Source organism: Pantherophis guttatus, chromosome 5 (genome assembly GCF_059756535.1).
Source record: "Pantherophis guttatus breed Tessera chromosome 5, ASM5975653v1, whole genome shotgun sequence".
In the NCBI taxonomy this organism is placed as follows: Eukaryota; Metazoa; Chordata; class Lepidosauria; order Squamata; family Colubridae; genus Pantherophis; species Pantherophis guttatus.
In genome coordinates this window covers 23420037-23433944 of record NC_142067.1, presented here as the reverse complement: position 1 = coordinate 23433944, position 13908 = coordinate 23420037, and the positions used below count along the sequence as shown (strand labels likewise).

The 13908-nt window shown below is 37.4% G+C and overlaps 1 protein-coding gene across 8 annotated transcripts in view; it reads left to right on the top strand.

The window, feature by feature from the left end:
* Window positions 1–13908, top strand: part of ATP8A2 (ATPase phospholipid transporting 8A2) — a 377887-nt gene that overhangs the window by 129361 nt on the left and 234618 nt on the right. For all 8 annotated transcript variants that reach the window (XM_034410593.3, XM_034410583.3, XM_087894716.1 and 5 more), the window contains one exon: window positions 13202–13374. In XM_034410593.3, coding sequence (XP_034266484.1) covers window positions 13202–13374 — 173 coding nt within the window. The remainder of the gene's footprint in view (window positions 1–13201; window positions 13375–13908) is intronic.

The window sequence follows — 13908 nt, the reverse complement described above, 5'->3', positions numbered from 1 at the left end:
CATTTTAAAATAACATATATTTACAAATAAATATTAAACATATTAAATATGTTGAGATTTTTTTTTAAAAGGAAAAAAAATGCAGATTAATGAAGAGATTTGAACCGGTTTATGAATAACAGAGATTAGAAACTACTTTGCCCATGCTTGTATCCTAGTGAGTCCAGCCAATTTCTCCGAAGATCTTATATGTTATATAGAGCTAAAGGATCCCAGCTATAACTTGGGAAACGGTACCTAATGAGATACAATCTCCTATGCAAGTGGCTAAATTTTGGAGCATAGATTTCATTTTTGTTTTATTCCATAATAAATGAAGTTTCAGACATATGCCCATCCGCTAGATTAGATTTTCTAAGTTTTTCATTGGTGCCCTCACTCTGTCTTCTTTCCCTTTGTGAGTTTGTACATGATTGCTATTAAGCAATTTTGGAATACAAACTTGCTTTATGAGCAAAGGTTAATTAGGGCCTGAAGAAAGCCTGGGGCAGAAAAATACAGATGCAGGAACTGTAGAAATAAGGTCTGCTGGTCAATTTTCCTGAGTGTATAACTTAAATTAAATGTAAGACCAAGAGAACTATTCCTTACCCACACCAGACTCACTGATCTTTCAGATCTCTCTGCAACAGATAAATTTGCATGTACAATGCACAATTGAACCTCTTAACTCCCAATTGGGAGCATTTCAGTCTTGTAACCTGGAGCAGGCAGAGCCTGAATAATTGAAATGTGAACAATTCACTGCCAAGTTCACCATGGGGCCGTGTATACAATGAGCCTCCTGCAGAATGCACAGGCTGTTTTCAGCCATCAGTCAGCTCCTTGTGGATGGATACGGAGGCCCAACCATTTCCCACGTAGCTAAAATCAGTTCACTTCTATTTAGGAAGCTAAATACTTTTTGCAATTATCAAAAAAAAAAAAAAAATTGAAAAGACAAAACACAACATTGTTTAAAAGTTATGTAATGGCAACTGGACTTCTTGTTGGATTGAAACGTTTCACTGCTTATCCAAGTAGCTTCTTCAGTCTGAGCAAGTTGGTTAGGGGCACCAGAGAGTTTTCTGGATAGGCTTGTTAGGTGAGTAGGCAGAGAGTCATTCGATGTTAAATATTCCAACTCCTAAATCCTTTGCCCTAGGTGGGTCGTTAAATGTTGTCTCCTGGGTGAACTTGTGAAGTGGTCTTAATCTTCCTGGAGACTGTTGAAAGAGCAACATAAAAAATGGGGGATAGGTTGGGTCTGAGGCCTCTACTGAACAAAGGATTTTTCACTTTGGCATAAATGAAAGCCTTCTCTTTCAAGCCATCTATCTTCCCTGTCTGAAGATCCTGCAGGTCTCTACTTCTAGGCTGCTATTGGTCCAAATCAGAATCTCACATTCTAGGAATGCCAGAATTGTGTCTACCTAATGAACTTGATGTTTGAGTCCATGGTGTTTATATTGTCTGTGAAGGCCTGGACTTCTCGGACTTGATTTTTTCCTAGGTATCATCCACATAACTTAACCAGAGGATTGGGGCCATCCCCTGGAAGTAGCTGAGCGCTTTCTTCTCCACATGGAAGACATGACTATTTGGAAAATACCACATACCTGTCTCCTTCAAACCCAGCAACACACTGAAACAGAGGCTTGTCCACCCTCAAGATCGGACACTAAAACATAAGAAGAGCAATGTAGTGTATGCTGTCTGGTGTAGTGAAGACTGTTCAGAGCTCTACAGTGGAGAAACCAAAGTAACAGTAATAGAGTTGGAAGGGACCTTGGAGGTCATCTAGTCCAACCCCTTGCTCATGCAGGAGACATGTACTAGGGATTTGAACTGCTGAACTGCCGACCTTTCTGATTGACAAGCTCAGTGTTTTAGCCACTGAGCCAAACAAGCAATCTTTACACATGAGGATGGCCCTGCATAGGAGAAACAACACCACTGGACCTGAATCAGCAGTATACCTTCCTTTAGAAGAAACACAACACTTTTTTGAGGACAATAATGTTCACATTTTGGACAGGGAAAATAGAGGGTTTCAGAGAAGAGTGAGGGAATCCCTTTATGCCAAAGTGGAAAATCTTTCCCTCGACAGATGTGGAGCCCTCAGACATAACCTGTCCTCCATTTTTTATGCTGCTCTTTCATCAATCCCCAGGAAGATTAAGGCCACTTACAGGTTCACACTTAATGACCTACCTAGGGCAAAGGATTTAGGAGTAAGAACATTTATATCCCAATGACTCTCTGCCTACTCACTTAACAAGCTTATCCAGAGTAGGTGAGAAATGAAACCTCCCTGGAGGACATATATGAGGTTCCCCAACCAACTTGCTCAGATTAAAAAGCTACTTGGATAAACAATGAAATGCTTCGAACCAACAAGAAAAGAAGTCCAGTTGCCATGACTCAATTTCCAGACAACTTGGCCTGGATGACTGAGAATCTTCATCAACTCACAATGTTGTGAACTTGGATCAGATTTGGGCTATTTTAAACACATTTTTTTACATTTTAATTATTTTGGCTCCAGCAATGTAACATGAAATTGCATGATGGTGCCCATCAACTGAAGGGATTTTTGACTGTGCTGTAAACTTTAATGCAGCTGGAATCTTCTTCAACTTGCAAGTCCAGCTGTTGCCTTCTTGACCTTGGTTTTACGGCTTAATATGATACATTAACTAACAACTCAAGATTTCAACATACTAATTATATGGAGGTTATAAAAACAAATGTTATACTCAAATGCAATTTTCTGACCTACATTTAAGAAATGCTAATTAATTCCCAGTCTTTTTTATTCACTAATGTGAGGGCATCTCCTCTATGAATTTAATAATATTTACTATTTATGACTGTTTATTTACATTTTGACTGTTCATATGTAACCTTGCACTAACAAGCATTTTATAAGAATAATAATGTAGAATACTTACTGTAGCTTATATTTATTTTTATCAAAGCAATTCTTCATATTTTGTGTTTTTAAATGTTAAATAGAGTTCAGATACAATAGTAGCCCTACTCAAATATTCAGATTCAAATACAATATTAGAATAGAATAGAATTCTTTATTGGCCAAATGTGACTGGACAAACAAAGGAATTTGTTTTGGTGCATATGCTGTCAGTGTACATAAAAGAAAAGATACATTCATCAAGAATCATAAGGTACAACACTTAATTATAGTTATAGGGTACAAATAAGCAATCAGGAAACAATCAATATAAATATAAATCATAAGGATATAAGCAACAAAGTTACAGTCATGCAGTCATAGTGGGAGGAGATGGGTGATAGGAACCATGAGAAGACTAATAGTAATAGTAATGCAGCCTTAGTGAATAGTTTGACAGTATTGAGGGAATGATTTGCTTAGCAGAGTGATGGCATTTGGGAAAAAACTGTTCTTGTGTCTAGTTGTCTTGGTGTGCAGTGCTCTATAGCGTCGTTTTGAGGGTAGGAGTTGAAATGTCCAGGATGCGAGAGGTCTGTAAATATTTTCACAGCCCTCTTTTTGACTTGTGCAGTATACAGGTCCTCAATGGAAGGCAGGTTGCTGGTAATTGTTTTTTCTGCAGTTCTAATTATCCTCTGAAGTCTTGTTGGGTTGCAGAACTGAACCAGACAGTTATAGAGGTGCAGATGATAGACTCAATAATTCCTCTGTAGAACTGTATCAGCAATTCCCTGGGCAGTTTGAGCTTCCTGAGTTGGCGCAGAAAGAACATTCTTTGTTGTGCTTTTTTGATGACGTTTTTGATGTTAGGTGTCCATTTTAGGTCTTGAGATATGATGGAACCTAGAAATTTGAAGGTCTCTACTGTTGATACTGTGTTGTCTAGTATTGTAAGTGGTGGTAATATGGGAAGGTTTCTCCTAAAGTCTATCACCATTTCTACGGTTTTGAGTGTGCTCAGTTCCAGGTTGTTCCGGTTGCACCATGAGGATAATTGTTCAACCTCCCGTCTGTATGCGGATTCATTGTTGGCTCGAATAAGACCGATCACTGTTGTATCATCTGCAAACTTCAGTAGTTTAACAGATGGATCGTTTGAGATGCAGTCATTGGTGTATAGAGAGAAGAGAAGTGGAGAGAGCACATAGCCTTGTGGGGCCCCTGTGCTAATTGTACAGGTATCTGATGTTATTTTGCCTAGCTTCACCTGCTGCTTCCTGTCTATTAGGAAGCTTGTGATCCACTTACAGGTGTGGTCAGGTACAGCTAGCTGATTTAGTTTAGTTAGAAGAATGAACTAGAAGAACTAGAAGAATATTCTAGTTTAAACATATAAAATATCCCACTCCTAATTGATTTCCTGGGGCAAATTACTTTTTTTAGATACTGTTGATGAGTAAGAGACATTTATGAAACAATCCTTTGTAGTCATAAAAAGTGTTGGAGATGCTCTTTTGAAGGCATTAACAAAAACTTTTGAATAAAAAAAATAAACTGTAGTTCAGGCTATATCTGTATTTTGTTAGAGTTAGATATGAAATGTAGGAATAGGCAAGAATGTTTTATTTATAAGTATGCCATAAAGTGAGGAAAATCATCATAAAGAATTTTTAAAAAGCATCTCCACATCTGTAACTCTCCCACTGTTTCCCCCCTCAAACCTGAATTGCTTTAGAGTATCTGTTTTCATTGTGTGTTCCTTTCTGCAGAACTAATAGCAGCTTAGTGTGCTTGGGGGAGTAGGTAGTAGTGTTGGAGGGAATAATTCAGAAACTCAGAGGGTTAAACACTTTTTTTTCATGGTCAACATGACCTATTTAATTGGTTAAAGTAACCTGATGGCACATCTAGCATTGTTCTTGATCTCAAAAATGGCTTTTTTGACAGGCTCCTGTGTTATCCCACAGTTAAATTCTGTGCTTGGCAGAATAAGTGTTAATTCTAAAGGCATATAGCCAAGGAGAAAATGGGTAGGTACTCTAATTCAGTGGCAGAGTATTTACTTTCCAAGCAGAAGTTTAAAAGTTCAATTTGTACTAGCTAAAATGATCACTTAACAAATACGCCAAAGGACCTTCTGCTGGGACTCTGATCCAGAACTGGTCAGAACCTGCTGAAACCCACCTCTGACTTACGACCACAACTGAGCCCAAAATTTATGTTGCTAAGCGAGACATTTGTTGAGTGAGCTTTGCCCCGTTTTATGACAATTCTTCCCACAGTTGTTAAGTGAATCACTACAGTTGTTAAATTAGTACCGACGGTTGTTAAATGAATCTGGTTTCCCCACTGACTTTGCTTGTAAGAAGGTCACAAAAGGTGATCAGAAGACTCTGGGACATTGCAACTGTCAGTTGCCAGATGTCTGAAGTTTGATCCCATGACCATGGGGATGCTGAAACGGTCGTAAGTGTGAAAAATGGTCTTAAGTTACTTTTTTTCAGCGCCAAAGTAACTTTGGTCACTAAATGAACTGTTGTAAGTCGAGAACTACCTGTAATTTCTCTCAGGCAAGCTAATTCTGAATGTGCTGAATGTGCACAACGTGATATACCAAACCCAAATAAACCGTATTATGACCTTCTGCATTTTGTGAATTAGATCAAAACCAATGTTTTTAAGAACATCTTCTAGCTAGAAGACATTAAAAGAGTGCTCAGTCTCTGAATCCAGATGGAACAACGAGTATAAATTATACCAAGCAATTTTCTTCGGATCATACACCCCTCAAAAGCCCCAGGATAAGGTTGAGAGAACCCCATGTATATAAGGGTTAAATGCTTTTTTTATATATACAGAATGAAGTTCCTAGCCTTCCTGATTCACTCATGAAAAGTAATCTTCAAGTATACTAACAAGTTGCTTTGGGAGCTACAAAGGGAAGACAAATCTATTGTTGCATGTTTAGGGAAGTAAAATTCCAAGGAACAAAAGACCTGTACTTTTTCAGCTTATCTGATTAAATTGATTACAATGCTCACTCATCAATATGGCTGAAAGCCTTTTGGGGCAATCCTTGTGGATGTGGCTATAGGGATTGTCCAGACTTCTATGCTTAATTTATTGTTGTGGCCAATTCTGTAGATCCAAGGGTCATCATCACACTTTCAGAATCCTAAAAATTGGGCCGTTTCCTCTCTTTTATGCTAAATTCCACATAGTTTATTTAATGGCTTGAATATGGTCCCATGGAATGTCAACCTGTCAGGATTTTTTGTTTGTTTGTTCACTTGCTGAGTAGTACTGATTAGATGGAATATTTTCTAAAAGGATTTAGAAAGTTAGGAAATTCAAACAAACCATCACAAGGTTTCTTCCCGAACCACAGGATGTGGTCCCAAGCGTGGACCACACATGAGCTCTGCTTTAGGTTATTGTAATTCCCTGCCTGTCAACAAATTATGCTCTGTTTGCCAAGATTTGCAACAGTGCCCTACTGTTCATCAACATGAAATGCTCTGGAGAATGGAATTCAATTTATACAGGTCAGAAGAGTCAAAGTTTGTTTTTTGGTAAACACAAGTGTGTGTGAATTGTACACAAACAAAGGTATAATCACTGCCAGGAGCTTTGCAGTTTGCTTGGTGTTTTTTTAAAAACATAGATGAAAAATATTGAAGTGTTTAATTTTTCAAGGCTTTTAGGATGAAGTTATATCTAGCAACAGGACCCAGGTACGCTATTAATTATCTTCAGTTAAAATGCTGCATTAATTCTTCAGTTTTTCTTGGTACAAGGAGCAGGTTTTTACACTAACATTTTCCTTCATTTTCTCTTCAAGTCTGTCCTGCAATTTTAGCTGAAGCCATGCTCTGTTTTGTTTTGGGATGAGTTCACACATTACACCTAAGACTAAGGGATTTGCAAGGATGTTGTGTTATGTGAACCCAAGTAATCAACTATGGATAAGCAAACAATCTCATCATGTGCTGTATAAATGTGGTCTAGTTATAGGACAATCTTGCCAAGCATGTGCCTGAATAGTTATGATTGTGCCATAGCCAAATGTATTGTGTGCATGTTGTAAGAGAAGTTCAGGATGAGAAGCCAATTACATACATAATATATCTGATTATTGGCACTTGGTTTCCAGATTAGAGGAATCATAAGAGAATTCAATGTTTGGATTAGATTTTTAAGAAGGGGAAGAAAATGTTGCTTTTTCTTTCTTTTGGTTATTACACAGTTCCATGTAGCTCTTTTGTCAACAGTGCAAAAGTAGATTGCCACTGTCCTTTTCTAGGATATTTATAGATATGCTCACATCCCCACTTAGCTGACTGTCCTGGGATTTCTTGGTGCTGTAAACTTCCATCCAGTTCAATTTTACTTTTTTATGATCAGTCAAGGTCAATAGGAGATGCCACCTACTATAACAAATAAGTCAATGCCCACATCCAAGTATGCATATCACATTAATTCCCATGGACTCTGAGCCACATAATAGGCATGTGTATGTTTATGGTTTAAGGTATCTTGCAAGTCCCTACAACTGTGTTAATGCCATAAACCAGATATACTAACAAGACAGAAGTATGTTGTGTGGACACATCTGTTCATTAAACATGCTAGTTGCATTTGTAGCACAAAATGGTGAAATGACATTTCAGTCCTCACATATTCTGCAAATTTACCCATAATTTACATTTTGGCTGGATTGTCACATGCCATTAAGTCACAACGTGATTTGACTGATTTTAACATAGTTCAATGTATGAATCTTCCTCTTTCTGAATTAGTTAACTAATTCTAACTCTTATTGGCACTGCTGTATTTGTATGCCTGTGCAAATCATTTGAAGAAACAAATTGTCCTTCTTGATCTGCTTCAGGCATGAAGTCACTGGATGCTTTGAGGCCATCATGAAGTTCTCTCTCTCTCTCTCTCTCTCTCTCTCTCTCTCTCTCTCTCTCTCTCTCTCTCTCTCTCTCTCTCTCTCTCTGTCTCTCTCTCTCTCTCTCTCACACACACACACACACACACACAATTTAGGATGGGAAAGAAGGCAAAAAAGTGTAAACCTTATGGAATTGCTATATATTCTTTTGCAATTGCCTGTTTATGATTTGGGAAAAGGAAAAAAAAACAATTATGCCTTTCCTGGATATGCTCATTTTCTTGGGTTAAAATCAGTTCCCCTGAGATTTGGCTAGTGATTAGTCAGCAATCTATCTAAAGTGTAGCTAATTCCTTGTTGTTAAATAGGGATTTTCTTTTTTCTTTTTTGCTGAGAATTTAACAGAGAGGAAGATAGTAATGCATATCCTTAAATATTTTCCCAGTGTGGGTTAAAAGATAACATGGGATGTTTCCAGTTGATTAAATTAGTCCTTCAGTGGGTTTAATTTCAATCAGTAATTTATGTAGTTCAGCAGTTTATTCTGTATGGGAGGTTTGGTGTATCTTAATGTGAACATTGGCTTTTTTCTCCTGCTTGTTGTTTAAGCTGGGTTTACTTATCACACTTAAGCCACACCTTGTCAGCATTTGTTGTGTAAGCTATAAATAGCTATATTTGTATCTTATAATAATAAAATTATAAATTTATATCATCCACAAAGGGATTCTTCACATACCTCATTAATCCAGGGATAGGTAATCTGTAAACTGTGTATGATCGGACAGCAAAATACTAGTTGGTCCCCAATTTAAATTGCAGTTTGTGCAGCAACTGTTTGAAGTTATGCTGGCACTGAAAAAAAGTGTCTTATGATGGTTCTTGCATATACAACTGTCGCAACATCCTTAAATCATGTGATTACAATCTGGGTACTTGGTAACCCATTCACAAGGGTTGCAGAATCTGGGGATCACATGATCACCACTTGTGAACTTCCCAAGCAAACTCAAGAGAGAAAGCTGGATTTGCATAATGACTGGTGATTTGCTTAACACAGGGGTGGGCAAATATGGCCCCTTTATGACCTGTGGACCTCAACTCCCAGAATTCCTGAGCCAGCTTGGCTGTCTCAGGAATTCTGGGAGTTGAAGTCCACGGGTTAAAAGGGCCACATTTGCCCACCCCTGGCTTAACAGTTGGGGCAAATACAGTCATAAAATGGGTGTGGCTCATTTAACTGCCTCGATTAGCAGCAGAAGTTCTGGTCCAATTGTAGATTGTGAATCGAGAATTAGCTGTAGTTAAAATTTGGTGTGCATTTTTTGCTTCAAAAATAATAGAAGACAGATGCTCCCGATCTCACTTTTAGACTCCTTTTCCCCAAACTGAAAAACAAAATAAGCAGATGTGTTTTTTTTTCCCACCCTTATCCTTCCTGCTCTCCTCAGCACATAGCCACTTATGACCCATTAGTAGGTCTGAAAGCTGAGCTGTATTGGCCTACCCACCTGGTATGTCTGCTCAGTATATAATTTAGTGTGTCACGTTAACTCAGAAAAAGAGGTTAATTGAGAAAAACAGGTTTAGGTTTTGTTGTGCCTAAAGTAAACGAAAAACATTTTCAACTTTTTTTTATTTATTTATTTAAGGAAACATTTTCAAGGGCATCACTGGACAAAATGCTGTGATTAACGCAGCTGAATCCTAGCAGTTTTGTAGAATAATGTTAAACGGGTTGGAAACATATTAAATAGCTTGTGTTTTAAAAAATATATTTCAGATACTCCTTTGTCAGAAATCCACTGATAATTATGCAGGATATTGTCAGTTAACATTGAAAATAGTTTTTAAATTAAATTTCATAAAGAATAGGAGAAATGTTGATTCATTCGTTGTTTTTCTTGCATTGTTGAAGCTAAATTAGATCTTTTCTAATTAGATTATTCTCATTTTTCCTCTCAAAACGTTTTGTATTTATAGGATTATTCAGTCTCATGCTGGATATTATGATTACTAATTCTATAGATGGAATATTCTGGCCATTCTTTAAATGCTTCAAATTCAAGTTTTATTGAACTTCCAGCAGAATGTTTAGTCTGTGTTGAATTTGGATGGGAGTGAAGCAGCCTTTCTTTTGTGGTTTTGAGATGGGTAATTTTCACAATTTAGGGAAAAGTCACTCACATTTTAGCTGATGCTGGTGTTTAAATTTCCCATAATTCCTTGGAACAAAATGCTTTCTAAAACAGAGTTATTCTGGAGGATTTAATTTTCTATTTAAGTTTCTATCCTGCTTCCACCCCTCCCCCATTATTTTAAATTGTTGAATGTTTTCAACTTTCATTTTCCCCCAGAACACCAGCCATAGAAATAGATTGGTCTGGAAAGCAATGATACATTCAATGTTTAAGTTAACCTGAATACCTTCACTAGAGGATGAAACTAAATCAAAAACATTCAAAAGATTAGAGTGTTGCATAATATATTATTTTTATTTGGGACAAATATAATCCCACCCACTCTTATTTTCTGTAGCTATATCTGCAATTTAGAGTATTATAAAAGGAAATAATCTAAACTCTGATATGTTGTTCAGTTGCTAAGTTGTGTCCGACTCTTTGTGACCCCGTAGACCAGGGGTCTCCAACCTTGGCAACTTTAAGACCTGTGGACTTCAACTCCTAGTATTTGCAGCTTCGCTAGCTGAGGAATTCTGGGAGTTGAAGTTCACAGATCTTAAAGTTGCCAAGGTTGGAGACCCCTGCCATAGACCATAGTATGCCAGGCCCACCTGTCCTCCACTGTCTTCCAGAGTTTGCTCAGATTCATGTTCGTTGCATCAATGACACCATTTAACCATCTCATCCTCTTCATTCCCCTTCTTCTTTTGCCTTCAATCTTTCCGAACATCAGGTCTTTTCCAATGACTCCTTTCTTCTTATTTGGTAGCCAAAGTATTTGAGTTTCAGCTTCGGTATCTCTCCTAAAGAAAAGTTAGGGTTGGTTTCCGTTATGCATATTAAGCATATAATTAAATATCTTTAGTTAAGGTTGCATTAATTCAGAGATACTAATTACAGATATTGGATTGGATCCAGATCAATTTTGAACAATTTAATCTCCAACTGTCAGCCCTGCCACAAACTTAAACCTCTAAGTAGAAAACAATACTGGGCTCCATTTGGATGCTTTCCACAGAAGGGAAGCCCAGAACTTCTTATTTGATAAGCAGAAGTAGAAAAGAACATAGTTAGGATGGTGGTACAAATGTTTTGGGTTTCTCTTCTACGGGAAGTATGTGTTTTTTTCTTCACTAAAGCCTTATACCCCTCAAATCTGTAAGATCATAGTCAGATGTCCTTATCTAGTTGCCAACTCTATACAAAATAAGGTATTAGTAAGTGGTGCTCTGGTAATTGATGCCAAATGTGGAATAGGAAGGTAACATGATGGTTTATCCCTCTAACGCAGTGTTTCTCAACCTTGGTAGCTTGAAGATGGGTGGACTTCAACTCCCAGAGTCCCCCAGCCAGCAGCGCTGGGGGACTCATTTCAGGTTGGAAGATTTTAATTAATTAGAATTCTCCAGCCTTCTTTAAATTAGTGGTTGACATAACACAGATAAGTAATTTCATGATTTTAAAAACTGGGTACTAGAGGTAATTTTAGACAGGGGGAGAAAATAGAAGCCTGCAAAACGAAGCAAAGCATTATAGCAATGAAAAAACTGAAACAGGCTTTTGAAGAATGGAATCAGAAATTAATAGCAGAATATCAACAATGTTAGTAAAGATTTTTTTTTAATCCTTTTATGGATAGGCTATATCCAAAATATGTTACTGAAGAAATAACATGAAGAAGACATTTTATTTACAATATAAAGGTAGTATTCAAAAGTGCATTTACAACTAACAAGCCCAGAGAATGACTTGAAAAAGGATGTTTCACTGAATCTATAAAAGAAATTAGCTGATATTTTAAAATTCAAAGGAGAAATGCAAAAGATAAGTCAAAAGAACAACCTGGGCAATTTTTTCCTTTGGATTTATTTAAAGAAGGCTTGTTAAGATCTTAAAGAATTCTGTATGATGGAACAAAGAAGAAATGAAGAGAAATCAAATCCTATGACAATATTTGAATGAACTAAATATTAAGACTGTTAAAACAACTTTATATTTCTTTCTTTTACTTTTATTTGATCAAGGTTAAAAAAATATGTTGTTACTTCTGGCAACCCTTTATGGAAATTTTGTGGACACCAGAACTGAAAAGACGTTTTATGGATTTGTTTGTAGATAAGAGAAGGGATGTGGGGTGGACAGATAAAATTATTTGTAGTTTTATAAGCGGTGAATAGTCGCTAAATTTTTTATACTCATTGAGTTGAAGGTTGGAAAGGACCCAGTATGCTGGGATTGGAAATAGAATGGAATAGTCTGGAAATATATAGCTAATGGGTTAGCATTTTTTTATTCCATACTATATCAGTTCAGTTCAGAAACTGGCAGATTTTATATTTTATAGTTCTCTGGCCAAGAAAAAGTAAGGCAACTTAAAAAAAAAAACCCACCAAATGTACTGTAAGGGTAATAAAATACAGCCAATGTTAAAAACAGAAACTGAAATATTTCAGAAGCCAGTACTATACTTATATTAATTTGAACGGATTAAGGCCAGTAGCAAAATAAAAAGTTAAAAAGTTAACATCTTAATGAGAAGCAGCTCAAACTAAAGTCCTGTTGAAGAACCTGCAGTGAAGGAAATTAACATAGAATACACACCCCAATTTAGTTTCTGTAATTTAGGGCAGAGGTCTCCAACCTTGGCAACTTTAAGACTTGTGGACTTCCAACTCCCAGAATTCCTCAGCCCGCTATGCTGGGAATTCTGGGAGTTGAAGTCCACAAGTCTTAAAGTTGCCAAAGTTGGAGACCCCTGATTTAGGGTATAAATTTTTGCATTTTACAGCTTTAGGAGAGAGCTGTGTGTTCATTCTGTTAGCTCTTTATGTGGACGATTGGTACAAATCCTTAACTGCATAACCCAAACTCTCGCCTAATGTGGTCATGAATAACTCACACACTGCATTCTGGACTGGAGGAAAATATCACAAGTTATACCAATGCCACCTAGCAGCAGTTAATGACTGGTCCAGTAATTGGAGGAATTCAAAAGATTTCCATCAGAATAGACCACGTCTTTAATCTAAAAAGTCATATTGCCGCCTTTCTCATGCATTTTCATCTTTTTGTAATATACATGCAATAACAAATGTGGAATCTATCGGAATTCCTCCTTGAATAAATTCTTCAAGGTTCCCAGTTTGGGCTGTCCTGCTTAACAAAAATGGTAACAAAATGTGGTTTTCTCCTCTCCCCCCTCCCCACCCTCTTTTTTTCATTTAGGCAACAAGAGCTGCATTAACGCACCATTGTGAAAGTCTGGGAGACTCACTGGGCAAAGAAAATGATATTGCTTTGATTATAGATGGCCAAACTCTGAAGTATGCCCTGTCCTTTGAAGTGAGGCAGTCCTTCCTGGACCTAGCATTGTCCTGCAAGGCTGTCATTTGTTGCAGGTAAGAATCCAACTTAAGTTCACTGTACTCAATGGATTTACCTTAGAGCATATACTGTATACTCAGATAAAGGGCAATATGATGGCTCAGCAGTTAAGACACTGGAAAGCCGGCAGCCCAGGTTTGAGACCTGGGTGCCATGTGACAGGGTGAGTTGCCATCCTTGCTCCAACTCCTATCAACCTAGCAGTTCAAAAACATGCAAGATAAATAGGTACCATTTTGGTGGGAAGGTAAAAGTGCTCTGTTATGTCATACTGGCCACATGACTGCAGAAATATCTCCAGACAATGGCCTTGAAACGGAGATGAACATCGCCCCCTACAGTCAGCAACAATTAGCGGACTAAAATCCGCAGGGACTCCCTTACCTTTTACTGTATTTTTTGGAGTATAAAACGCTCCAGACTATAAAACGCACCTACCTTTTTTGGTGAGGAAAAAGAAAAAGAAATCTACCTTTGCCTCCCAGCAATTTGGCCTCGTTGCAGCAAACAGCCTGCTTTACTTTCGTTTTTGTTTTCATCATAGCGTG